At 50.3% G+C, this 27,725-nt stretch overlaps 1 protein-coding gene across 1 annotated transcript in view; it reads right to left on the bottom strand.

Annotated features, from left to right (window-relative positions):
* Nucleotides 1-4,068: 4,068 nt before the first annotated feature.
* LOC123754465 (uncharacterized) overlaps nt 4,069-27,725 on the bottom strand; it is a 142,797-nt gene continuing 119,140 nt past the window's right edge. Inside the window, exons 7-8 of the mRNA XM_069320243.1 lie at nt 6,602-6,680; nt 4,069-4,351 (exon numbers count right to left, since the gene is read on the bottom strand). Coding sequence (XP_069176344.1) covers nt 4,069-4,351; nt 6,602-6,680 — 362 coding nt within the window. The remainder of the gene's footprint in view (nt 4,352-6,601; nt 6,681-27,725) is intronic.

The following is a 27,725-nucleotide window of genomic DNA, read 5'->3' on the forward strand; positions in this document are numbered from 1 at the left end:
CGAAGGTGTCACCGACCTCACAGGCAGCAGACGGAGGCAAAACAGAGTCACCCTGAGACAAGGGGTGAGAGCAACCCTCAAACTCGCTGGAAGCAAGGGGGGACTCTGGGGTCACATTCATCGGACCCACGCGCCCCCAGGGGATTCCCAGGGTCCCAAGCGTTTAATATAAGAGGACTCGCGCTCAGGTAATCCGAGGCAGGGTACTGCTAACCGGCGCCCAAAGCTACCAAACAACTTTCTAAGAGCTGAACCCCCGGGACACTCACGGGAACCTAGCAGGGGGAACCACCAGAAAAATACTCAGAACACAAGGGGCAAGAACGAAGGCACACCCCAACCAGGTAGATAAACAAAAAGAAAAAGAACAAGAGGAAGAGGACAGCGTACCCAAGTGGAACAGAGCCGGCCTCCATGATTGGTGGAGACAAGCTGCACAGTACCCTGCACTCCACCAGTGCAAAACTGCCCCTTACCCTAAGGCAAACAATGGAGACAGAACACCCGAGCACACAAAGAGCGGCCGAAAACCAAGCAGTAAACGGCCAAGCAGGGGCAGGACCCAAAGAACTTGTGGAAGGTGGCCCCAAGCCCCAAGGGCAGTACTTACAGGGCACCTAGGGAAGGGAACCCTAGGCGCATGCAGCCCGAGTACTGGACACTCACTCCCGGCTCATGCATCACCTAGAAGACAGACACCACACTCTAGGTACAGTGCTGAAACAACTATTGGAGCCAGAGTACACAATCGGAGCCTATAGCATCAGCCGAAGAACTGATGGGTGGATAGCCGGCGTGAGAGGTCTGGGGCTTCCCCTTCCCCCTCCCGGGGAGGGGAGAGCTGCGCAGACAGCGGCGCGGTGACGTGTGACGTTATACTAGTTTGCTTGTTTTCTGTTGATGAGTTCTATCCACTAGTTTGGCTTTTGGTAGCAATTTTAACCAGAATAGGGGTTTGTTTTAGAATGCTTACCTTTCTGGATGCTTGACCAGACATGGAATGCTTCAACCACACGGGTTTTCTATAGGCCATTGCTCCCCATGCCTTTCTGAAGGGGCCAGGTTCTGGCCATGGTCCCCGGCATGCCCTAGAACTCTATACACATGACTGATGCCAAAGTCTGACATTAGCATATCAGCCTGGTAAAGCTCCGGGGAGCCGACGGGTCTCCCCCCAGAAAAGGGCATTTTATTAAATTCAAAGCTGGTTTCTGGGTGGGTGTACGGCTCCCTGGAGCTACTTACCAAAAGATGAAAACAAAGAGGGACTTGCTAGATAGGCGGTCATTACTTGCCCCTCAACGCGAAGTCAAGACAACGGGCTGGAAGTGTTTACAAACATTACCATTAACCAGGTAACGCGCAGCCAGGACCCTGTCTAACAACCAAAAACCCCGTGCCCGAATGTCAGCCCAAGATATTTGACCGAAGACGGCAGCTAGCGCAGTAAACTTACGAACGTTGTGGGCCCATGAATAGACTGCAGGCTGACTAGGCCAAATAACCTAGCGAACGACCTAGGACACCCGAACCCTGGAACAGGGAAGAAGGGAAAGTCGATCAACCCAAAGCGTATCCCCGGTCACAAAGGCCGTGGCGTGCAAATAACGGAGGAGAGTCGCAACCGAACGCAACATATGATGCACCCCCTGTTTAACCAACCAAGCATCAACAACCTAAAGACCCCACCAGAAAGCAGCCGTTTCATTCTTCACCAGAAAAACAGGAGACAGCTGCAACTAAACAAACCTATCACCAGAACCAAAAGAGCAGTAACTCCTGCGCCAGAGGAAAGCATGAAGCTCCCCGAGCCAACCCCCAGAGGCCAATCCCAACAAGAAAAGATCCTTGGAGAAACAAGTCAAAACCAAAGGGGCCACAACAAACTGAGAAGAAGAGAGATAAGGGCACCTGATCCAAGGACCAGGACGTTTCAAGCGGTGCATGAGCAGGCCGGAGGTGAAACAATGCATGAGACAGCTTGCAAAACAGTGCAGAAGTTACATCAATACCAAAAGCAAGCTGCAGCGTCTCCACCAGCGCCGCATGATACGAGGTGACAGTGTTTAGCATAAGATGATGGTCCTGAAACCTACGAAAGGACAAAAAGAAACGGAAGGACCGCCAGGAAACTTCATACTGCTGTCGAGACGAAGCCCGCAGGTGGGACACCAAAAAAGAGCCACCTGCTCGCCATTCAAGTGGTGATAGACTCGAGTAAAAAAAAACTGACGCAAAGACTCGAGGAGAAGATCGAACCAGAAACGTATAGGACAGATCTGAAAGTGGTGGAGCCGCGGGACAACCACCGGGGTTCGGACATCGAGCAAGCAGCGCCTGAAACCATGACTGGGGCCGACCTACAAGGAGCCAAGAGGACAAACTCTTCCCCTGGTAAGTCTCCAAGTGAGTTAGGACCTGGAGCAACAGCTGAACCAGGGGGAAGAGATACAGGAACCCCCAACTTGACCAGTCCTGCCTGAAGGCGCCGATCCCGTCGACCTAGCAATTGGGGAGGGTCACCACGTACAACAGGAGAAGCCACAACGATGCTGACACAAAGAGGTCCACCTCCAAGATCCTGTACGTCCAGCAGAGCAACTGAATGAGTAGGCGTCGACCGTCCATTCCATGGACAGAGGAATGAACCGAGACAGGCCGTCTACCAGGACATTGGGCACTCCCCCAAATGTGAACGGCCAGTTGAGCCAAACCCCGAGAACTCAGCAGACGAGTCACCCGAAGCGACCAGCACCATAAAGCCAAGGACCGCATCGAACCCCCTCGGTTCAGGTAATGAATCACAGGGGAGCAGTCCGGATGGAGCCAGATCGTCGATCCGTGGGCAACCCGAACCCTACGAAGCCACACCACTCTGAATACTAGACTGCAGCGAACTCCCGCACCGTGCTGTGAGCCCGACAGCAGGACAGACCCCCATCGCCCTTGGCCAGCCTGGTGAGACCTGGTCACAAAGCCCCAGCCCAGAGATGACGCATCCGTGAACACATCAAGGGGAGGGGTCGGGTAGGTGCCAAGGCACTGAATCTCGAAAAACCCGAAGAGGAAGACAGGGACGTAGCAACCGATGCAAAGTCCCTGGAGGTCAAACCCAGCGATCGTGAGAGAGGTGGAAGGGATGTCCCCGAAGGAACCAGAACAGCCGACGAAGCCAAACCCGACTCAGAGGGTAGACCATCACGGCAAAGTTAAGGCTCCTGCACAAACCCTCGAGTAACTGCCGGATGACCGGGGAGCCTCCCATAAACAGGCAAAGGTAGAATCACAGCCGAAGCAGACTCTCCAGAGGGAGAGACAAGGAAGCAGTCCGAGAGTCCCACACAAGACCCAGTCAAGTCTGAACCTGGGAGGGGACCAGATGGGCCTTCCTTCAATTCACCAAGAACCCGAACCAAGCGAGCTGGGAAAGAACCAAATCCCTGGCGAGCAGACACACGGAATGTCTGGGAACCCATACCAGCCAGTCATCGGGGTAGGCCAACACTCGAACACCTAAGAGATGCAGATGAGCCACTATGACCCAGGTAAGGTGTGTGAAAATGCGAGGTGCCAGGTTCAACCTGAATGGGAGACTACGAAAGCAGTAACCGATATGCTCCACAACAAAACCGAGCCAGTCCCTCAAGCCCGGATGAAGCAGGACATGCCAATACGCGTCCTTGAGGTCCAGTGATCCCATCCAAGCACCTGGCTCCAACAGAAGCAGGACCTGGCACAGGGTAGTCATCCGAAAGGAGGGGCAAAGAACTCAGGGGTTCAGATGGGACAAGTACAGAATGAACTGCAGGTCTGCACAGTCCCGTTTCGGAACTGGAAACAGACAGGAAACCCAACGATGTGTAGAACCGTCCAATGGATGGCGCAGCAACGTGGTGTCGGCATGCTCATTTGCTCCTCTTTGTTTGGGGAGTTCTGTTCGCTAGTTTGGCTTTCAGTAGCAATTTTTTAACCAGAATAGGGGTGTTGTTTGGGATGGTACCTTTCTGGGTTGCCTGATCCGGTCGATGGCAGATATGCAGTGGAACCTCGAGTGACGAACGGCTCCAGTTATAAGCATTTCGAGTCTCGACTGACGAGCTTTCGCTCGATTAACGAGCATTCCCGCTGGGTCTCTGACACCTTCGACGACAGTTTTGTTGTTGTTTCACAAGACGAGTTTTCCACATGATGAGCTTGGTGCCGGAATGGATTAAATTCGTTAATCGAGGTGCCACTGTAGTGTGCTTCCAACCTTATGCGGGTTTCTATAGGCCATTGGTCCTTGTGCCTCTCTGAGAGGGCCAGGTTCTGGATCGTGGTCCCCGTAGGCCTAAGAACTCCATTCACATGACTGATGCCAAAGTCTAATATAGCAATATCAGTATGGATAGCTCTGGGGAGCTGTAAGGGCTTCCCCCAGAAAATCGAAGAAGCAGCAGGTGATACAGCAACTAGCAAAGGGACACCAAAACCTGAACCCAGAGATTGCGAGAGCAGCAAAAGGGGGTGCTCTGAAGATAACAGAACAGCTTCTGGAGCTAAACGCTGCCAAATGGGTAAACCAGAAGGGCAAAATTCAGATTCGTGCACAACTGCTCGAGAATCCGTCGCGTAACCCCGGTCCCTCTCAACAGCATTAGATGGTGGGACTGCAGCCGGAGTAGACTACAGCTGCTCGGAAAGCGAACCTGACCGAGAATCCTGAATCAGGGCCAACCAGGTCTGAACCTGGGGACAGAATCAACTGGGACTTCCTTCAGTTCACCAGGAACCTAAACCCATCAAGCTGGGAAAGAACCAGATCACTGGCTAGCAGACAAGCAGACCAGCTAGGAGCCCACACCAACCAGTCGTTGAGATAAGCCAAAACTCTCAGTCCCAACAAACGAAGACAAGCCACCACGACCTGAATCCCGCGCATAAATACTAGAGTTGCCAGATTCAGCCCAAATGTAAGAGCCCAAGAGTTGTGCTCCCCTGCGCACCTGCTGTACTTGGGGATTCCAATCTTGCAGGTGCTTGAGTAATGATCATATTGGAGGCATTTGAAGCATTGTTTGAGTTTGTGAAACCTCTATACAGTGATTTGGTCAGGGCTGGACTTAACCCTTAAGCTGCTAAGGGGTCCTGGGGAGATTTACACTCCTGTGAGCAAAAAAAAAAAAAAAAAAGTCTTCTTAAAATGTTAATTTCTGAGGGATCGGAAGGGGCTGCAAACGACCTTTGCCCCATCAGACCTAACCCACTAGGAGGACGAAAGGCCGCCCAACGCCACCCAAGGCCTCCCAAGACACGAGACGCAACCTGAAAAGGCCATGAATTGTGGTACCAGGCATGGACAAATAGAGCCAGCCTCCACCCCATCGACCCATCAAAGGTCAACCTGTAAATGAGCCAACGCAAACCCCAAGAGTCAGACCTCCGAGCAGGGTAGGTGGATGGATGGACTGGTCGCTGACAGGCAGGCGAGTAGGAAAGGTGTGCGGGCAGGGTGGATGGATGGATGGATGGATTTGTGGCTGGCAGGTAGACAGGCAGGGTGGGTGGACAGGCAGAGTGGGTGGACAGGCAGAGTGGGTGGACAGGCAGAGTAGGTGGACAGGCAGGGTGGGTGGACAGGCAGGGTGGGTGGACAGGCAGTGTGGGTGGACAGGCAGAGTGGGTGGACAGGCAGAGTGGGTGGACAGGCAGAGTGGGTGGACAGGCAGAGTGAGTGTACAGGCAGAGTGGGTGGACAGGCAGAGTGGGTGGACAGGCAGAGTAGGTGGACAGGCAGGGTGGGTGGACAGGCAGAGTGGGTGGACAGGCAGAGTGGGTGGACAGGCAGAGTGAGTGGACAGGCAGAGTGGGTGGACAGGCAGAGTGGGTGGACAGGCAGAGTGGGTGGACAGGCAGAGTGGGTGTACAGGCAGAGTGGGTGGACAGGCAGAGTGGGTGGACAGGCAGAGTGGGTGGACAGGCAGAGTGGGTGGACAGGCAGAGTGGGTGGACAGGCAGAGTGGGTGGACAGGCAGAGTGGGTGTACAGGCAGAGTGGGTGTACAGGCAGAGTGGGTGTACAGGCAGAGTGGGTGGACAGGCAGAGTGGGTGGACAGGCAGAGTAAGTGGGCTGGACAGGGCAGGCAAACTATCACAGACTGGCTTATAGGTCTCAACCGATCCATCCCTCAGCGATGGGATGCAGTGGCAGTGAAATCTGTGAGTGGAAAAATGTATTCGCTGACCTAGCATGGACAAGGTTGTCATAACAACCTTTCAGTGTTCAAAAGAGAACTTGACAGGCACTTTCAAATGATACCTGATACACCAGGCTGTGATTCGTATTTCAGGCTGCGAGCAGCCGCATCGAACAGCCTGGTTCATCAGACCAGCTACCAGGAGGCCTGCTCAGAGACCGGGCCATGAGGACATTGATCCTCAGAATCTTCAACAGATAGGTAGGTACCTCAAAATACCTTTTGAGGTATTTTGGCAGATTTCTGTGCTGATATCTGCAGCCTGATCTTTGGGTTTGTCTATATTTTCTACAGCAATTTTAGTGAATTAAATGTATTTTAATTTTAAGATCACATATAGTATATTAAATTCAGATTGGGTGTACCTGCACGACAGATGGAATTCAACCTCCCCACTCGATAAACCGGCAGCTTCGACATCCTCATGTTCCATTCCTGGTGTCCCTAAAAAATAAATAAATAATGTGCAGAACCTTATACATACTCATTATTTTGACATTTCTTAAACAAGATTAAAACACTAATAAAAACAGCGTTAAATGTAATGACAGGCCATTTTCTGGGTAGAGCTCCGGAGGTCCCCCTGGAGCTATTGGACTGATATTAGTACGGGGACTTCAGTCATATGCAGTTCTCATGCCTACCAGGGACCACTAGTCAGAACATGGTCCCCTCAGAGAGGTGAAGGGAGCAATGGCCCCTCAGTAAAACTCACATGTATGAAAGTATTTATGTCTGCCATCGACCGGGGTTGAGCACCCCAGAAAGGTAAGTGCTTAACCCTTAAACTGAGCAACACATCATATGATGGGTTGAATAACTTGCGCTCCACATCATATGATGTTTTGGAGTATCGCCGCGGGGTAGAGGGGGCCCCCCCATAGGCTGCCCAGCGGCTATAGTAAACAGCCGGCATTTTGTAAAAAAATCGAGCTCATGCTACCATCACGTGGGAGGCATCAGTTACCCAGCAGCCACCATGTCGAGCCCACAGCCGAATGCCTCCCGGGCGCGCACCACGCAATCACTCACCCAAGAGCAAATAAATAGTGAATTATTTTCTGATGGTGAGGAAAGTGATTTTGATGACTGACAATGATAGGGACTACACACAATTGACCAATGATAGTAGCACAGACAGTGAAAATGAGATACAGCCGCCTCCCAAGGGGAGGCCTATACGCTCACCCATGCCACCTCGCCCAGCGTCTACTCCAATTCACCCACGACCACACAGTTCCTATGCTTATTTAGAGTCTGAGGATATTTTGGGTGACGAGTCAGAGGAAGGCGACTCTTTTTCTGGTTTTAGTGAAGGGGAAAAAGAGCATAGTGTTACCGAGCCTGTGCCAGTACCAGTGGTGTTACTGGGCGAGAATTTGTCACAACAGCAGCATCTCGGCCAGCCAAGCGCCACCGCATGAAACAACATGAGGCACCAAGAGCCTCATGTTCACGTGCTTCCACCTCACGTACACGTAGCGGTCATACTGTGCGTAGACGGGCTTCAGCTCCTGGTCCACGGTGTGCATCGCTTCCTCGCCATCGTGTCCCTGATGCATCTCACAGGACACCAGGTGTACTTGTGTGGAGTGATGGTGCCAGTTTTATTCCTCGAATTCCTGCCTTTGACAATAAAGACATTTGGGATTACAGAGCTTTTCCCTGATAATGGAGAGGACATGTGTGAATTGCATTATTTTACAGCATTCTATGATGAGCCGCTCATGGAATATATTGTACACCAAACAAACCTTCATGTGGCTCATCTCATTGGAAAAGAGATAACAGAATTTTCACGATTGCAGAGTTGGAAAACCACCACTGTAGGTGAAACGTATGTGTTTTTAGCAATATGTATGTTGATGAAGCACTGTGTCAAACACGCTATCACAGATTATTGGAGCAAAGATCTGACAATTCCAACACCTTTCTTCGGGAAATATATGTCCCGAGACAGGTTTCAGATACTCCTCAGGTGTGTGTATTTTGCAAGTAATGAGGACCAGACAGAGGATGATAGACTTTGGCAAGTGAAGCACTATATGAATGAAGTGATTGGAAAGTTCAGAGATTTTTACGTACCAGCACAGAAACTGGTGATTGACGAATCCCCTTGTGCTTTCAAAGGACGTGTTTCATTTAAGCAGTATATTCCCTCCAAACGAAACAGATTTGGATTGAAATTCATTGTTCTTTGTGACTGTAAAAAAAGGACACGGAGGAGCTAGATAGTAAACGTGATGGTCTTATAACAATAATGAGAGAGATTATAGCGAGAGCGGATAACGATAGATCACGACTGTTGATAGTCGGTGACTTCAACTTGAAATCCATAGACTAGGAAGCATATGAAGCTAAAACAGAAGATTTTTGTACCTGTAAATTTGTAGACCTCATCCTGGAAACATTCTTGTATCAACATGTTAAACAAGCTATGAGGATGAGGGAAGGGGACGTTCCCTCCATGCTAGATTTGATATTTACCAGGAAGGAGGAAGAGATATTTGACATTCAGTACCTTCCTCCCTTCGGTAAAAGTGACCATGTCTTTTTGGGAATAAAGTATGCAATGCGTTATAAGCTGGAAGAAAATAAGGAGGTTGAAGCAGTTGAAAAACCAGACTTCAGGAGAGGACATTATGGTGACTTTAGAAATTTTTTTAGTGAGTATAATTGGACAGACTTGATGCTAGGCAAGGAAGTGAATGAGATGTATGTCAAGTTTTGTGAAATATATGATAAAGACACAAAAAAATTTATACCAAAACAGAGATGCAGAACTAGGAAACAGGATTGGTTCAATAGAAATTGCAAGAGGGCTAGAGACCAAGAGACACAAAAATGGAATCAATACAGGAAGAGGCCGAACCCCCAAACATACCAGCGATACAAAGATGCGAGAAACAACTACACAGCAGTGAGGAGAGAGGCAGAAAGAAATTTTGAAAAAGGGATTGCAGACAAATGTAAAACAGAACCAGGTCTATTCTATAAATTCATAAATGTTACGAACCCGGATCCAGCGTCCGAGCAAGGAGCAGTAACAACTACGCCATCTGTGGGTCAGCTCCCGAAACCCCCGCCAAACGAACGACGACACCTAGTGAGGACAGCGTGTACTGGCCTCGAGGACCAGTTTCCAGTCTGGTTCAGCGCTCAACACCGCCGCTCCTGACCTCTGGTGAGGTGGTGCTCCGACGACAGCGCCATCTATGGACTGGATACGTCAGGTGTTTGTGCCCTAGCCTGTGAGTGTGGTGTATTAGTGTCCCAGTTATTGATGACGTGTCTGTTTACAGAGTCGACCTGGGACCACTGTGTTGACGATTGAGTCAGTCTACCCGAGGCAGCCAGTCTCCATACTGTGAAGTTTGCTGCAGCTATTGTGACGTCGTCCCCCCGGAAGAACACTGTGGTGTGTTAGCCTGCCATTGGAGTGGCAGTGAAAGGATTTACCCGGGACCGACTGTTGGAGACTATCATCCACTGGGGTATTGAGGACAGGAGGGTGATTTGTGATATCACACGAGACTCCTGTCTAGGGCGTACCCCTTTTATCGTTCGTGGAGTGGCCGTACCAGCCTTGGTGGCTCAGTACCTGCCAGCAGACCTGCTGGACGTGTGGTTGACGGCCTCCACGACGGTGCCCCCAGTGGACCTGTGTTTTGGCTGACCTGTGGCCAGGGTAGGCTCGGTATTCTCAGAAGACACGTCTTGAGGCCACGAAGAAAGCACCGCGGACTCAGCACCTAGCTTATTGATCAAGAGTCTTCAGCAGAAGACTAGATTGTGCACGATCCCCTTGTAAAGTGTTAATACCCCTCCCCCTTGTGTACTCTTTTATTCTATATATTTAATCGGTGATGGTGAACATTATAATATTAAGTTCTTAACTTTCTTTCCCTACTCCCTTTTAAGTTACTTGCGTCACGGATCTCATCCCTTGATAGCCACTACTGGCTTGGGAACGGATACATATATCTTCCTCTAACAACATCAGAGTAAGAACCCCGTTGCGTCCCGAGAGGGCCGTAACATAATTGGCATCCCCAGCGGGATCCGTCCCCTTGTTAAGTATGTTTGACAGGGGTGGTGAAGTGGCGTAATCCCTGTATATAATTCCCCCCGTGTGACGATTGTGACGTTATACGTCCTGTGCGGTGCTCAGAGTGACTAAGTGCGATATTGTGCAGTGTGGTGCTCGCTGTGATTAAGCGATTAAGTGCAATATTGACTAGTGCGGTGCTCAGTGATTCAGTGCAATATTGTAGAGCGAAGTGTTCGCTTGGACTCAGTGCAATATTGGGTAGTGCGGTGCCCGGAGTGATTACGTGCAATATTGGCAAGTGGTGTTTGGTGCGATAAAGTGCAATATTGGCGTAGAACAGTGCTCGGTGTGTTAAGTGCTAACGTGTAAGCAGTGTGTTAAGTGCAAAGTGTTCCATCTGTGACAATGGCAGACAAAGCTACCATCGATGATCTGGACGAGGTTCAGGCTTTTCTGAACAGAGAGGATTGTCTTGCCAGATTAAAATATTTGAGCAAACCAGAGCTTGTACTAGTGAGCGCCTACCTGGAGATCAAGATCCGTGCCAGTGATTCCCGTGTGGAGATCTTGTCCAAGGTTCACCGGCACCTGAAGGCAGAAGAGAAACAGGGAAGCGAGACTCCTAGTACAAGGGAAGGTGAGGAAATAGCTTCCACGGAAAAGGAAGATAAGGGCAGTGACATTGACAGTGATGCAGGTGAGCTTAATATCAGCTTCCTAACAGTCAAAATGCGTGCCCTAGAGATCAATCGTGAGATAGAGTGGAAGAAGTTAGAATTAGAACGGGAATTAAAAGATAAAGAAGTGGAGATGAAAAATAAAGAAATGGAGATGAAAGAAAAAGAATTGGCGATGAGGCGTTTAGAATTAGAAAGAGAAGAGAAACGAGAGAGACAAGATAAAGAATTAGAGATGAGACGTTTAGAAATAGAAGAAAGGAAAGCAGAGCGAGAAAGAGAAGAGAAACGAGAAAGAGAAGAGAGACGAGAGAGGGAAGAACGAGAAAGAGAGAGAGAAGAACGAGACAGGCAAGAACGACAGGACAAAGAGGAAAGAGAGAGACAACATGAACTAGAAGTTTTGCGATTAGGCGGTGGTCGGAGGCAAACAACGGACACCAGTAGCTTCGATCCGGTACGCAACATCAAAATGGTCCCCAAATTCCATGAGAAGGAAGTGTCAAAATTCTTTGCAGCCTTCGAGAAAGTCGCTGCCTCTTTGGAGTGGCCAAGGGAGAATTGGGCCATCATGATACAGTCAGTCTTGACTGGGAAGGCCCAAATCGCCTACTCTACGTTATCCCTTGACGACTCCAGCGATTATGACAAGGTGAAGAAGGTTGTGCTCATGGCATACCAATTGGTACCTGAGGCTTATAGGCAAAAGTTCAGAAACCTGAAGAAGACCTCAGAGCACACTTTTACCGAATTCGCCACGATCAAGGAGCGACTTTTCCAGGAATGGTGTGCCTCTCGGAAGGTGGAAACCAGGGAAGACCTCGAGCAGCTGATTCTGCTCGAGGACTTCAAGGATTGTTTGTCTGGAGACCTCAAGACGTACTTAGAGGAACAGCAGGTGGAGACCTTGAGTGCAGCAGCCACCATGGCTGAAGAGTATATCCTGACTCATAGGCCGTCTGCTAAGTACGTCCCGAGGAATTACCAGCGCCGGTTTGACAGACCTCAGGACGATGAAGAGACTCCCGTCCCACGAAGCGCTAAGAAGACGCCCCCAAGTAGCCCCCGAAGAACAAGTCCTAGCAGTCCGAAACACCGGAGCCCGAGGAGGAATATAGTGTGCTGGACTTGTGGGCAGAAAGGGCACATAGCTGCTAGGTGCCGAGGCAGAAGAGGTGGCAGCGCACGAAGGGAGGTGATGTTGATGAGCTGTGGAACATCACCAGCAGGAAGCCAGTCGACGACGACGCAGGAAGAACCCAGATTATTTTCCCCTCACACTTCAGGCGGGTATGTATCGAGTGACCATACTGGTAGATCTGTAGCAGTGCTCAGAGATAGTGGAGCAGCCCAGTCCCTGATCGTGAAGAACTCGGTACCCGAGGGAGTAAGTGTGAACGGGAGACAAGAGGTTGTCCTGGTTGGGTTTCCAAGGACGCAGTACATCGCCCCCTTAGTGCCAGTACATCTCGACTCGCCTTATTTCAGCGGCACATGTGCGTTGGCAGTAGTCGATACCCTCCCTGTGGCTAGGATTGACGTGGTACTAGCCAACGACTTAGTGACCGATTGGAGCACCAATCATCCTCAGGTTGCGGACGAGTCTACCAGAACAGCACGGTCTGAGGTAACAGGCAATGGTAATGTCCAGGTAAAGACAGACCCGGATTTGAACATGTCTAATTTGTCCTCTCCCCCGTAGATCGACAGTTATCTAGCAGTGTCTCCTGATTCTTCTCTCGACAAGGAACATGAGGTTACAATGGCAGAAGTACCTGAACTAGAAGAGAGGCCTTGTGTGCAGACGCCCACGGATACCAACGAGTCTGGAGCGAAGGCTGATGTGTGCTTGCGGTATGGCAAGTTACAGCATGTAGTGAACCAGCCAGAGATTCCCCAGACGTCAGAGGTAGGTGCGGTGTGTTCAAAGGTCTAGTGCCCTCTTCGGTCCAAGCCAGGCTAGTGGATGTTGCCGGCTATGGACATGACTGGCTCGGGAAGCTTATCCCTCAATTGGCCTCATGTTTCTTAGCGATATTTTGTTTTATTCTCCTATGTGTTCTCAGTGTTCTCAGTAAGGATCAGTGGACGACCCGAAGGATGGTGGCTCCCGTGAACATCGTGAAGAGGTCCCAGGGATTGGAGATTTGTACTGCAGGTGTTGCAGTTGAAGAAGGGACCTGGAAGGTGATGGTTGATACAGGAGGTACGACATGTGATAATGTGAGTGACTGTTTCCGACAGGTTGACACCCCCCGCGTGATTGCTGAGCCTCAACACAGTGTTATACGGAACGTTGGTCGACCTGACGGTGGCAGAGCGAATGCCATCTGCGACGTGCAAGCAGCCCTGTGGAAACTAGGTGTAAGCCTAGTAGAGGCGTATGCAGTAAGTATCGACTTATCCCCTGTCGCTATCACTCTGAATTATCAGACCCCTGTATTCCAGGTTCCTGTCTCCCTGAAGGACCATCGGACCGGCACCAGAAATGCCGTCTGTGGTCAGCCATCATCGGTGCCACGACATAGGGAAGTGTCGAGTCACCCCAGATCGAGTCTACACGGATCCTTACTCAAGAGATGTGAGATGATGCCCCTGTTTGCCATCGCAGAGGTGGTGTGGAAGGTTACGCCAGGCAGGACATCGCCTTCAATCTTCGAGTTCTCTTTGTGCCAGAATTGTCCAGTAACACAGTTTGGTGGACGAGACAGCCTCGCCATCCCAGATTATAAAGCATGTGTGTCCATTTGGAGCAGTGTCGCCGTACTAATTTGGTTTGTGTTTCTTTTTATAGAACCCCAAACCAAATTCTTTTTGGTGGGGAGGTGTTACGAACCCGGATCCAGCGTCCGAGCAAGGAGCAGTAACAACTACGCCATCTGTGGGTCAGCTCCCGAAACCCCCGCCAAACGAACGACGACACCTAGTGAGGACAGCGTGTACTGGCCTCGAGGACCAGTTTCCAGTCTGGTTCAGCGCTCAACACCGCCGCTCCTGACCTCTGGTGAGGTGGTGCTCTGACGACAGCGCCATCTATGGACTGGATACGTCAGGTGTTTGTGCCCTAGCCTGTGAGTGTGGTGTATTAGTGTCCCAGTTATTGATGACGTGTCTGTTTACAGAGTCGACCTGGGACCACTGTGTTGACGATTGAGTCAGTCTACCCGAGGCAGCCAGTCTCCATACTGTGAAGTTTGCTGCAGCTATTGTGACGTCGTCCCCCCGGAAGAACACTGTGGTGTGTTAGCCTGCCATTGGAGTGGCAGTGAAAGGATTTACCCGGGACCGACTGTTGGAGACTATCATCCACTGGGGTATTGAGGACAGGAGGGTGATTTGTGATATCACACGAGACTCCTGTCTAGGGCGTACCCCTTTTATCGTTCGTGGAGTGGCCGTACCAGCCTTGGTGGCTCAGTACCTGCCAGCAGACCTGCTGGACGTGTGGTTGACGGCCTCCACGACGGTGCCCCCAGTGGACCTGTGTTTTGGCTGACCTGTGGCCAGGGTAGGCTCGGTATTCTCAGAAGACACGTCTTGAGGCCACGAAGAAAGCACCGCGGACTCAGCACCTAGCTTATTGATCAAGAGTCTTCAGCAGAAGACTAGATTGTGCACGATCCCCTTGTAAAGTGTTAATACCCCTCCCCCTTGTGTACTCTTTTATTCTATATATTTAATTGGTGATGGTGAACATTATAATATTAAGTTCTTAACTTTCTTTCCCTACTCCCTTTTAAGTTACTTGCGTCACGGATCTCATCCCTTGATAGCCACTACTGGCTTGGGAACGGATACATATATCTTCCTCTAACAACATCAGAGTAAGAACCCCGTTGCGTCCCGAGAGGGCCGTAACAATAAACAACAAATTGCAGGTAAAGGATAATATTCAGAGGTTGAAAATGGGAAATAGATTCACGGAAGATGAAAAGGAAATGTGTGAAACACTAAACGAAAAGTTCCAAAGTGTGTTTGTACAAAATGAAATCTTTAGGGAACCAGTTACAATAAGAATTCCAGAGAACAACATAGAGCACATAGAGGTGTCTAGAGACGATGTGGAAAAAATGCTCAAGAAGCTAAGTAAGAACAAAGCAGTTGGTCCAGATGGAGTTTCACCATGGGTTCTGAGAGAATGTGCACCTGAGCTCAGCATTCCACTTCAACTGATTTTTCAGGCATCCCTGTGTACAGGAGCTGTAGCTGATGTGAGGAAAAAGGCTAACATAGTTCCAATCTACAAAAGTGGAAACAGGGAAGACCCCCTTAATTATAGACCTGTATCATTGACAAGTGTAATAGTCAAAATATTGGAAAAATTAATTAAAACTAAATGGGTAGAACACTTGGAGGAAACGCTATAATATCAGACAGACAGTATGGTTTTCGATCTGGAAGATCCTGTGTAACGAACTTGCTCAGTTTTTATGATCAAGCCACAGAGATTTTACAGGAAAGAGATGGTTGGGTTGACTGCATCTATCTGGACCTAAAAATGGCTTTCGACAGAGTTCCCCATAAGAGGTTGTTCTGGAAACTGGAACATATTGGAGGAGTGACAGGTAAGCTACTAACATGGATGAAAAATTTCCTAACTGACAGAAAAATGAGGGCCATAATCAGAGGCAAGGTATCGGATTGGAGGAATGTCACGAGTGGAGTACCTCAGGGTTCAGTTCTTGCACCGGTAATGTTCATTGTCTACATAAACGATCTACCAGTGGGAATACACAATTACATGAACATGTTTGCTGATGATGCTAAGATAATAGGGAAGATAAGAAACTTAGATGATTGTCTTGCCCTTCAAGAAGACCTGGACAAAATAAGTATATGGAGCAACACTTGGCAAATGGAATTTAATGTGAATAAATGCCATGTTATGGAATGTGGAATTGGAGAACATAGACCCCACCCAACCTATAAATTATGTGAGAAATCTATATATATATATATATATATATATATATATATATATATATATATATATATATATATATATATATATATATATATATATATATATATATATATACAGTATATATATATGTATAAACAACTAAAAAATCTGAAAGATGTAACAATAAGAAAAGCCGACAAGACAGCAGCATATGTATTGATTCCTACCCAAGAATACATGAACAAAATTAGCGACATCCTTAGTGATGACACCAAATTTCAACAAATCACAAGGAACCCTGTGGAAGACCTTAAGCGGAAAGTAAACAAAACAATTACAGCAATCAACGCAAAGAAAGGTAGTGTGCATTTCAATAAACTTCAAGGCGACTATGGCTTAGGATATATATGCCTATGGCAATGTTAAGACACACAAACCAAGTAACCCACTACGCCCTATAATCAGCCAAATACCAACTCCAACCTATCACCTGGCAAAAAGACTCAATGAACTCCTAACTCCATACACATACAATTATTGTAAAAATAATTAGTAAATTGAAAGAAAGTAATGACCATTTAAATAGCAAAGTTGTATGTCTTGAGGGTGTAGTGAAAGACTTGCACAAGGATAAGATTTAATTGGAAACTAATTGCAAAGCCATGGAAGAAGAAAATAGACTCTTAAAAATAGCTTTGGAAGAAGTTAAAGTAAATTTAAACATAAATGACTACAATAGGTTAGGTAAGGAATTTCAACAGGAGAAACAACTTTTGTCAGCACAGATGGACGAAGTTACACAGGGAATAGAACAGTGCAAGAAAGATATGCAACTCACTTATGCACAAGTGGCCAAGGAGAAGGAAAAAATAGAAGAAGCAGTAAAGGAAGTCAAACACTGCAGCAACCAAGATAAAACAAACATTAGGCTAGAAGTGAGGAAAGAATTGGCATCTAACCCGAAGTTGGTGCAAAACACAGTTGATTGGAGTAAGTCCCTGATCATTTTTGGCTGCAAGGAAAAGGAAATAACATCTAGGTCAGAAAGAGCTGTAGAAGAAGAAAAAGTAGTAGATAAAATTGTTGGCCTCGTGGAAGGCGGACATTAACAGAGTCCAATTAACAACAGAAATTTGTCAGAGTTCAGTTTAAGCTCAAATTTCACCAGAGTCCAGTTATAGACAGAAATAATCAGTCGAGTTTTTCCCTGAAAATTAACAGAGTCCACTTTGTGAGCAAAATTCGTCAGAGTTCAGTTTTTACCCAACTCTGACGAATTTCTGTTGTTAATTGGACTCTGTTAATTTCCGGGTAAAACTTGACTCTGATTATTTCAGGCATAAACTGGACTCTGAATATTTTGGGCAGAAAGTGAACTCTGACGAATTTTCGGTATAAAACTTGACTAATGAAAATTGGTCTGAAAATAGAGTCTGACGAATTTTGCTCATAAAGTGGACTCTAAATAATTTGTAGATTACAGGACTCCGACGAATTTTGGTCTTTACAGGTGAAACAGCCGTAAATGGATATAAAACCTAAAGTAATGACTAAGATGCCTGTTTTCCTTAACAAAACGTCTAAGAGAATATTCTCTGAAAATGGTCTTTTGAAAAATACGAGGTTTTGAAAACGGGTACAATAAGTCCGTAGAGTTTACCTGGAAATGCGGTGACATATCGACCCTTTTTTCCTAAAATTTTTATACAGTATAAGATTTTCCAACTTATTTTCTTCATAAGAGCTCTTAACAAACCTCTAAAATCTCAGAAATTATGCTCCTCATAAGAATTCCTTACTTCCAAATCTGTGACTCCCCAAATTCACCTGAAAACCCTGATGGTCTATTGACCATTTTTTCCCCGATCTCTTAACAAACTTCTGAAGTCTCGGAAATTACTTTTCTCATAAGAATTCCTTAATTCCAAATCTGTGACTAGCTAAATTCACCTGAAAACCCTGACGGTCTAGTGGCCCCTTTTTTCCCAGAAAAAAGGGGCCGCTGGACCGTCATCCCTACTACTACACCCCTACCAGAGCCGTCACAGGTGGGACACTGTCAACAAAGCCACCTGAACACCACAGAGATGGTGATACCCGCGTCAAAATACCAGACGCTAAGAGCCGAGGAGAAGGTCGAACCAGTCACGTACAGGACCGATCTGACCTGCCGAAAGAGGCGGAGCCGCAGGAAAACGCCCCGGGTTCGGACACCTATCAAGCAGCGTCTGAAAATAAAGCTGGGCCAGCCACCAAGGAACCATAAGGACTGTTCTCGTGGGAATGGGCTGCAACCGAGCAAAAACGTGAAGCAACAGCTGGACCAGGAGAAGAGGAACAGGTACCCCCACCTCGACCAGTCCTGCCGAAAAGCATCCACCGTGACCGCCGTGCAGGTGGGTAAGGGCGCCACATAAATGGGTGACGCCTAGATTACGCCGATTTGAAGACGTCCATGGCCTGGAGTCCATACGTCCGGCAGAGCCAACAAAACGAGTCGGCGACGACTGGCCAATCCGCGAACAGAGGAATGAACCGAGACAGCTGTCCGCCAGGACGCAGGACACACCCCGGACATGAACTTCATGGTTAGCCAAACCCCAAGAATCCAGCAAATGAGCCACTCTAAGGAACCAACCCCAAAGGTCAACACCTAACAGAAACCCTGTGGTTCCAGCAAGAACTGCCAGAGAACAGTCCGAACAGATCTAAATGGTAAAGCACTGAGTAACCCAAACCCTCCGAAGTGCAAACCAGACAGCCACGAACTCCCGAACCGTGCTGTGAGCTCGACGGACGGACAGACCCCACCATCCCCGGCCGACCTGGTGAGCACTGGTCACAAAGCCCCAGCCGAGAGATGACCCGTCCGTGAACACATCGAACGAAGGCTCGGGGAAGTGCCAAGGCATAGAACCCTGAAAACCCCAAAGAGGAAGCTGGTGACGCAGCACCAACACAAGATCCCCGGAGGAATGAACCCAACGATAGCAAGAGGTGGAAGGGGAGTCTCCGAAGGAACCAACAGACGCCGAAGCCAAACCCGACCCCGCGGGCAGACCAGCACGTCGAAGTTCAGACTCCCGCACAACTGCTCGAGCAACCTCTGAGCAGCCCAGGACCCCCTCATGAACAGCTGAAGGCGGGACCACAGCCGCAGTAACACTTCTGGAGGGAAAGATAAGGAGTGGCCCAATAGCCCTAAACAAGGCCCAGGTCCGAACCCGGGATGGAAACAGATGGAATGGACTCCAGATCACCAGGAAACCAAACCCGGCGATCTGGAGAGAACCACACCCCTGGTGAGCAGACAAGCGAACCGACTTGGAGCCCACACCAGCCAATCGTCGAGGTAGGCCAGACACTGAATCTCAAGCAGACTCAGACAGGGCACCAAGATCCAGTAAAGATGCAAAAATACACCAAGTGCCAATTACTAGCCGCCGACCAGTGGGCAGAGAGCACCACGCCGGCCAGGCAAAGAAGGCACAAAACTGCATCAAAAGGCCCACCTCGACAACAAAACCTCAAAGTCCCAACACAACCACAACATGTGCCAAGACCCAAAAAGATCAGTCTGCAAGCCAGGAAGACCCCGGAACTCCAGAAGGCAGAACCGGGTCACACACGGAACCCGGAATCGAATCAGGGGGAAGCCCAAACCACCATATTTGTGGGCGGAAAACACCACAGAAAGGCAAAGCACAGCCTCCAGACAGAACCCCCTCGGAAACTGTCATAACAGACTGAAAACCGAGTGACAAGGTGTGGGAGCAAGCATAACAGCCAGGGACACTGAGCCCAAACCCAAGGGCGCAGACCCAAAACAGACAAAATGGGAAACCCGGTGTAAAATCAACACCCTTACGTTCCCAGAGGAACAGGAAACGGGCAGAAAACACCAGAAAAGCAAAGAAACGACAACACGAGAATAAAACCCCTGAAGAAAGGTAAAAACTCACCCAAGAAGCTCGCTTGCACACCCAGGCACATGTAAACAAACCGCAACGCCGCCCTGGTGGCCACGCCGGGAAACCGGCAGATGAAAATGGCCGCCAGAAAAGAAGGCTGTAACCGACGCTAAAGATACGAAAACACATCAGCAAAAGTGGGAAGCAAGCAGACTGGATGGGCGAAAAACTCCGCCCAAAACAGAAAACCCAGGCAGGGGGCAAACCGCCCCAGAACTGCAAGAAGGCATTCCCCACAGCTCCGGGAACCAGCAACAGAGGCCCCGGGGCAGAGCCGTCCTCCAAGCCCTCCACCCTTAAAGAAAAGGAAGAGTCCATGGGAAAGGCAGCAAGAAAGGGCTGCTGGTAAGACCCAGAAGCCTTGGCAGGAGGAACAGGCTCGAAAACCTCAGTCCCCCAACCCAAACGGGGCAGCCTCAAAAAGCGCCCGAGTCTCGGCACCAGCTAAACCCCGCCCCGACCCCGAAACTCGCAGACGGTCCGGAGCCGGGAACAGGGAGGGAAAGGGGCGAACAGCACCTAACTAAAACGGGCCGGCCCTGGGGCTTCCGAGTGGGAAACCAACCTAGCATGTTGCAGCAACCTAACCTAGCTTGCAACACGGATGCCGCCTATACTCTGAACGGTAATAACATCAGGAGGGTACTGGAGAACAAGCAGAGAAACTCTCTCGCAAGACTCTGGGTCAAGGTGTCAGTGACCCAACTGGCAACATGACAGAGGTAAAAATGGCGACTGTCACCCAGAGACAAGGGCACAGCAACCAACAATCCCGTACAAGACGGGTTGGAACTCGGAAGACACATTCAATGGTCCACCGAGCCCGGACAGAGGTTTCCAGGGCCCGTAGGCTGACTGCTACGGGAAGCCCGGGCAAGGTGTTGCTAACCGGTTAAAAAAAAACAAAAATAACAAGAGGGTAGAGGATAGCACTGAAAACCCCTGCGATGTGTACAATCACGGGGGCCAAGCAGAGGGCCGCCAAACACTACCAGTGGAACTATAGCCACACTGGGCAGACCCCCACCAAGCAATTGAAAATAAAAACAAAAGAAAAACCCCGCAAAAGTACATTGTCTCCAGAGGCAACAGGAACAGGTCGCCGCTTAGGTGGCAGGTTGCGCAACACCTTGACGCTCTAACCAGCACAATACCAATCCCTACCCAGGGCCAAAGAAGGACCCCAAGCCCCAGCTGGCCCCAAGGGCGAGACAAATGCCGAGCAGCAAGAACCTCTATGGGAATGGTTCCCTAACGCCCCAGGGAAGATAACCCTGTTACGCAAGGGCAGTACTCACAGGGCGCTTAGGGAAGTCAGCCATTAAGCGCATGCAGCCTCAGCACTGATGAGGTACTCCTGGCCACCGCACAACACAACACACAGCAGTGAACGCCACACAAGGCAAACACCGCCTAGGAAACTGAGGCCAGAGAAGTGTCTATCCCGGTTGACATTAGCTTACGAACTGAAGCTTGGCAGCCGGCGCAGTAGGTCCAGGGCTCCCCCCTCCTCCTCTCAGGGTGGGGAGGGCTGCGCGGATGATCGGTGCGGCAGTAAAGTGTGATGTTTGCTTGTTTGCTTGTTTCTTTGGGATTGTAGGGAGTTTCTACCTCTCTGTTCGGTTTTTTGTTTTAGTTTTTTTACCCTGTGGGGTTTGTTTTGTTATGCCTACCTTTCTGGGTGCCTAACCCCGGTCGATGGCAGATAAGGAAAACCCTAACCACAAGAGGGTTTTCCAGTGCCAATGCTCCCTGAAACCTCTCTAAAGGGGCCAGGTTCTGGCGCTGGTCCCTGGTAGGTTTGAACTCCTTAGCTAATGTCCCGGTCTAATATAACATACATTAGCCCGATAAGATCCAGGGAGCCGTAGGGGCTCCACACAGAAAAATAACGGAAATGCTAAGGCAGACATGACTATCACATGAAAGGAAAATAAACCTAAACAGGAAGATCGAAGAAATAGAACAAACGTTGAAGCGATCATACGAGTCTGAGGAAATGTAATTGGAACAGAAAGCTATACAAGAAATAAAGAAAGATCTAAAATATTTTTTCACATATGCAAAATCAAAATAAAAAAACCTCGACCAGTATTGGACCATTAATTACAAATGAAGGTACGTATACAGAGGACAACAAAGAAATTAGTGAAATTCTAAGAAGCCAGTATGAGGCTATGTTTAGCATACCAATAAACAACATGAAAGTTAATGATCCAGACAGCTTCTTTATGATTGACATTAAAGCTGCAGATAATATAACGGATATTTACACGAACTCAGAAGACTTCGAAAGAGAAATTGACAATATGCCCATGCACTCAGCTCCTGGGCCTGACTCATGGAATTCAATATTCTTACAGAAATGTAAAGTACTAGTAGCACGAGCACTCAGCGTAGTATGAAGAAAGAGCCTGGATACAGGGGAGATACCAGCTGCACTTAAATCTGCAGATATAGCTCCTCTGCACAAGGGGGGGGTACCTGCTTGCTTGATACCTGCTTGATGGGGTTCTGGGAGTTTTTCTACTCCCCAAGTCCAGCCTGAGGCCAGGCTTGACTTGTGAGAATTTGGTCCAACAGGGTGTTGCTTGGAGTGGCCCGGAGGCCCACATACCCACCACAGCCCGGTTGGTCCGGCATACTTTTTAGAAAACCGTCTAGATTTCTCTTGAAGATGTCCATGGTTGTTCCGGCAATATTTCTTAGCTTAGCAGTAAATATAAAAAAACCAGTGTTGAATGTAATGAAATGCCATTTTCTGGGTGAGACCCGGAGGCTCCCCGGAGCTTTACCAGGCTGATATGCTAATGTCAGACTTTGGTATCAGTCATCTGTATGGAGTTCTAAGGCCTACCGGGGACCACAGCCAGAACATGGCCCCCTCAGAGAGGTAAGCGAAGCAATGGCCTATAGAAACCCCCGTGTGGTTAGAAGCATTCTATGTCTGCCATCGACCGGGTCAAGCATCCGGAAAGGTAAGCATTCCAAAACAAACCCCTATTCTGGTGAAAATTGCTACCTAAAGCCGAACAAGTGGACAGAACTCCTCAATAGAAAACAAGCAAACTAGTATGACGTCACACGTCACCACGCCACTGTCTGCGCAGCTCCCCCCTCCCCGGGAGGGGAAAGGGGGAGCCCCAGACCTACCACGCTGGCTATCCACCCATCAGTTCTGAGGCTGGATGTCAAAACACGCGAAAAAACGCCGACCGGAGGGAGGGAGGGTTGCTGGGGAGCCTCCTAGTCTCACCCAGAAAATGGCGTTTCATTACATTCAACGCTGGTTTTCTTAGGGGAGCCCCGTCGGCTCCCCGGAGCTAACTACCCACAGAGGAAGATGAAAGGGACGGAACCGGGAGGCGGACACCACGCACCCCCCACGGAAGCGAGACAACCGGCAGCAAACGCCAACCTAAGGCGCCACAGCCCTGAAAAGTCCTGGGAACAACATGAGAACAACGAGCAGCAAGGCCCCCGTACGAACACCAAAGATCCATGCCCGAAAGACTGCTAGGACACGTTGCCCAGACGGCAGCGAGAGCAGTGAAGCCACAAATGCCACGGGCATGAGGGAAGAACACAGGCAGCTGAGCCACAAGAACACAGCTGACAACCTGGGACACCATCACCCGCGAACTGGGAAGAACAGAATCGGATCAACGTAAAACGTGCTCCGGACACAGACGCCGTGGCATGCAAACAACAGCGGAGGGCCGCCACTGAACACAAAACACGACACACCCCCAGCCCGACCAACGAAGCACCAACAAACCATGGACCCCTCCAGAACGCAGCAGCCCCATCCCATGCCAGAAAAGATGGAGACTGCTACCACCGAACAACCAAAACGTTAAAACCGAAGGAGCAAGAAAACTCAGCGACCCGACCCTCAGAGGCAAATGCCAAAAGGAAAATGAGCCGACGAAAAACAAACCGGAACCTAAGTGGCACTACTGACCGAGGAGAAGACAGAGCATGCTGACCAGAGACCAGGATGGTGCAAGCGGCACACGAACAGGCCGGAAGTGAAACGAAGCACGAGACAGCTTACTAACGGCGCAGAAGCAACACCAAGACCGAAAGCAAGCCGAAGCGACTCCGCCAGCGCCGCACGAAAGGAGGGGACAGTATGTGGCAAGACGACGGATCTCAACCCCCATCAGAAAACCAAGCCGACGCTAACTAGAGTAACCACCTAAGAAGGGACAGGAAAAGGAAGGACCGCCAAAATACCCCATACTGCCACCAAGAGAAGTACGCAGGTGGGACACCTACCACGAAGCCACCCGACCACCAACCAGAGGCGAGACTGCGAGGCAGAACGTAAGCAGCCCCGACAAGGCCTCTCCGAGTTCAGGAAAAGGCGGAGCCACGGGAAGATCTCGGGCACGACCACCGAAACCCAGGCGACACAAGGAGATGGAATGTTTGCCGAAATGAAAAACTCCCCAAAGCAAGCAAGCCCGCCAGGAGTTCAAAACGACGGGTCCGACGCGAGACATCACAAGACCCCGAAAAACCAAAAGACAGGGCAAGCTAGGAAACCAAAGAAGGCGGAACGGTTGCCGCAAGAAACAGTACCTGAACCAAGGGGTACAAGCAACTGCAATAGACCGAGACAAAGAAGCACACCACAGGACACAGGCTGAAAAATGCCCAAGAAGCCAAGGAACACACGCAGAACACCCCTGCAGCAGAGGAGGAAACAAGGGAACACACAAGAAAATGAAGCGGTGGAAACCGACCACGCCCCCCCCAACATAGCAGCAAGTGCAGGCAAAACCGACCAATGGAGATGCCAGGAAAACGACTGGGGAGAGGCAGGATGAAAGAGCAGAAGCACCAAAACCCCAGGAAAACAACCAGGGGTGGACAAGCAGGAAGGGACAGAAAAACCCCACGCACATGAGAGGGCCAAACCAGGGACCCGAAGACCACGAAAAACTACAAGCAAACCCCCATACGCAAACCCTAGGCACAAAACCGCAGTAAAGTGCTACAACACAACCGGACACAGGAACAAGGACACACCACCGCGAAACACAGTACCAATGCACACGTGCAGTAGCAGCAACAGGCACCACCGCAACATGTAAATAGCAACTCGCTTCTGCAAAGGCAGAACGGAGCAGGCAGACCCCAGACAGGGCCAACGGAGACACGACAGAACCCAGCAGGCCCAGAAACCTACACACCAGGCGACCGACGGCGGAGAAACCCCGCTCGATACCCGCTGGATGGGGTACTGGGAGCTCATGTACACCCCAAGCCCGGCCTGAGGCCAGGCTAGACCGGCCAGAGGGAGACCCACCAGGCAGCTGCTTGGAGCGGCCCGCAAGCCAACATACCCCCCACAACCAGTATGGGCCGGAGCTTCTATTCGAAAACAGGCTAGTGTGCCCCGGAAGTCCACGGACGTACCAGCAATAAGACGTATGCTCGCAAGCAGGTCGTGTAACAACCGCAGACCTCTGACGGTTATACAGTGTTCCCCTATTGTGCCTATAGCACCACTGCACTCCACTGATACTATCCCGCAAGTTCTACCAGATAGGCAGGACCCAAGAGCCAGAGCTCAAACCCTGCAAGCACAGTCAGGATCCTTACCAGGTGAGTACAGAACCAACACCAAAATCCCCACACCTTATACACGAAAAAAGGTGGGTCCCCTGAATGACTAGCATGGGTTGGACATGCACATAAGTGGGACAGGAAGGGTTGAAAAAAGGGACAGTCACTGGTGTGCGAACGGTCTCAGTCGTACAAAATATACCTAAATAAAGACAGGTATATAAACAACACCGCATCCAGCGCCCAGCCAAAAGACGCCAAACCACAGAGACTCACCTGGCGAACGGTGGCACGAATGTGACACGACTCAACCGTGCCCAGACGAACCTGGGAGAAGCGCCAGGTGAAGACGCCAGAGTCGAACCCGAAGGAGAGCAGGGTAGAGGCGAAGGAGGCGGCCCACACCCATGACACAGGGAATACCTCGGCGGCCTCCCCACAACTGGAAACCAGGACACCCCCAGAGCGAAGGGGCACATACCGCAGCCAGGGAGAAGAGGGAGAGGCGAAGCACTCGAGCAAAAAGGGCGCCAAACACCTGCACTGAAACACACCGCCCAGACCAAAACAAACTCCACTGCACATGCGCATGACACTCTGGCCGAACCACACAACCCTCTCTGCGGGAAGGCGCCAACCAGGACTACTGCATTAGAAAAGTTGCCAAAAGAGGAAGCAGGAACAATAAAACCGGCCAACAAAGCGAAGACAGAGCCCAAAAAGGTACCCAACCGGGCCACAAGCAGCCCAACCGGCCCACAAGTAGCCCAACCGGCCCACAAGTAGCCCAACCAGCCCACAAGTAGCCCAACCGGGCCAAAAGTAGCCCAAACTGGGCCACTGGCCACAAGCAGCCCAACCGCAAGTAGCCCAAAACGGCGACAAGGACGAGGAGCCGACAGACGTTCCAATAATGCGGGAAATAGCGAAAAAACCTCCTGAACCCTCGAGAACACACAAGCCAACACTAGTCCCAAAGGCACACAAAGGCGCAGGTGCACCCGAGACCAGAAGTCACGTAGAACCCCAAGAACGGGGTCAACATGACGAAAACACCATCCCAAAAAGGGTGGGAGGAAACATCCACCCACAGGACGGAACCAACCGACTCAAAGGCCATGGAACCGAGTCCGGGGGAGGGGCCGACGCCCAACAGCACGTACGGCGAGTGGGGAGGAAAGACCCCACTCCGCGTAACCAAAAGCCCGCCTAGAGGGGGATAAAAAAAAAACCCACATGGTCCTACGGGGCCAAGGCCCCCCAAGTCAGCCCCTCCCCAGCCCCGGGAACCTACACGACAGGCCCCGTGGCCGAGCTGTCCCCCCAAAGCCCCGGCTGTACCAGAAAACCGGTGCAGCCGTGAAAACACTAAGGAACGGAGCCCACTGGCAGACTCTTACAACATGGCTGGAGGAACAGGCTCAAATGCCCCCGTCACTACCCCGGAAGGGGAGTTCCCCGAGACTGCTCGAGTCTCAACACCATCAAACCCCGCCCCGAACCTACAGACGGTAAGGAACCGGATGCAGGCAGGAAGTGGGATCCAGGGGAAAGACAAGTGGGCGTGGAAGGAACCGAAGCAACCAACACCCCCAAGTCCCAACACGAACCAAAACGGGGCAGCCCCGGGGCTCCCGGGGAGTAAACCACGAGAGCGTTGCCACCACCAAGACTCAAAGTGCAACGCCCCTGCTGCCCGCACCTGCTTAGTCAGCACAACTGGGTAACCTAGCCACAATGAGCAACCAAACTCGCAGGACTCCGGGTCGAAGGTGTCATCGACCCCACAGGCAGCAGAGGCAAAACAGAGTCACTCAGAGACAAAGGGTGAGAGCAACCCTCAAACTCGCTGGAAGTGAGGGGGGACTCTGAGGTCACATCCATCGGACCTGTGCGCCCCCAGGGGTTTCCCAGGGTCCTGAGCGTTTACTATAAGAGGACTCGCGCTCAGGTAATCCCAGGCAGGGTACTGCTAACCGGCACCCAAATCTACCAAACAACTTTCTAAGAGCTGAACCCCCGGGACGTGTACACTCACGGGGACCTAGCAGGGGGTACCACCAGAAAATACTCAGAACACAAGGGACACATGGGACACAAGGGGCAAGAACGAAGGCAGACCCCCCCACCAGGCAGATAAACAAAAAGAAAAGAAAACCCCGCAAGAGGACAGCGTACCCAAGCGGAACAGAGCCGGCCGCCATGATTAGTAAAGACAAGCTGCATAGTACCCTGCACTCCACCAGTGCAAAACTGCCCCTTACTCCAAGGCAAACAAGGGAGACAGAACACCCGAGCACACAAAGAGAG

Source organism: Procambarus clarkii, unplaced genomic scaffold, assembly GCF_040958095.1.
Source record: "Procambarus clarkii isolate CNS0578487 unplaced genomic scaffold, FALCON_Pclarkii_2.0 HiC_scaffold_107, whole genome shotgun sequence".
Classification (NCBI taxonomy): domain Eukaryota; kingdom Metazoa; phylum Arthropoda; class Malacostraca; order Decapoda; family Cambaridae; genus Procambarus; species Procambarus clarkii.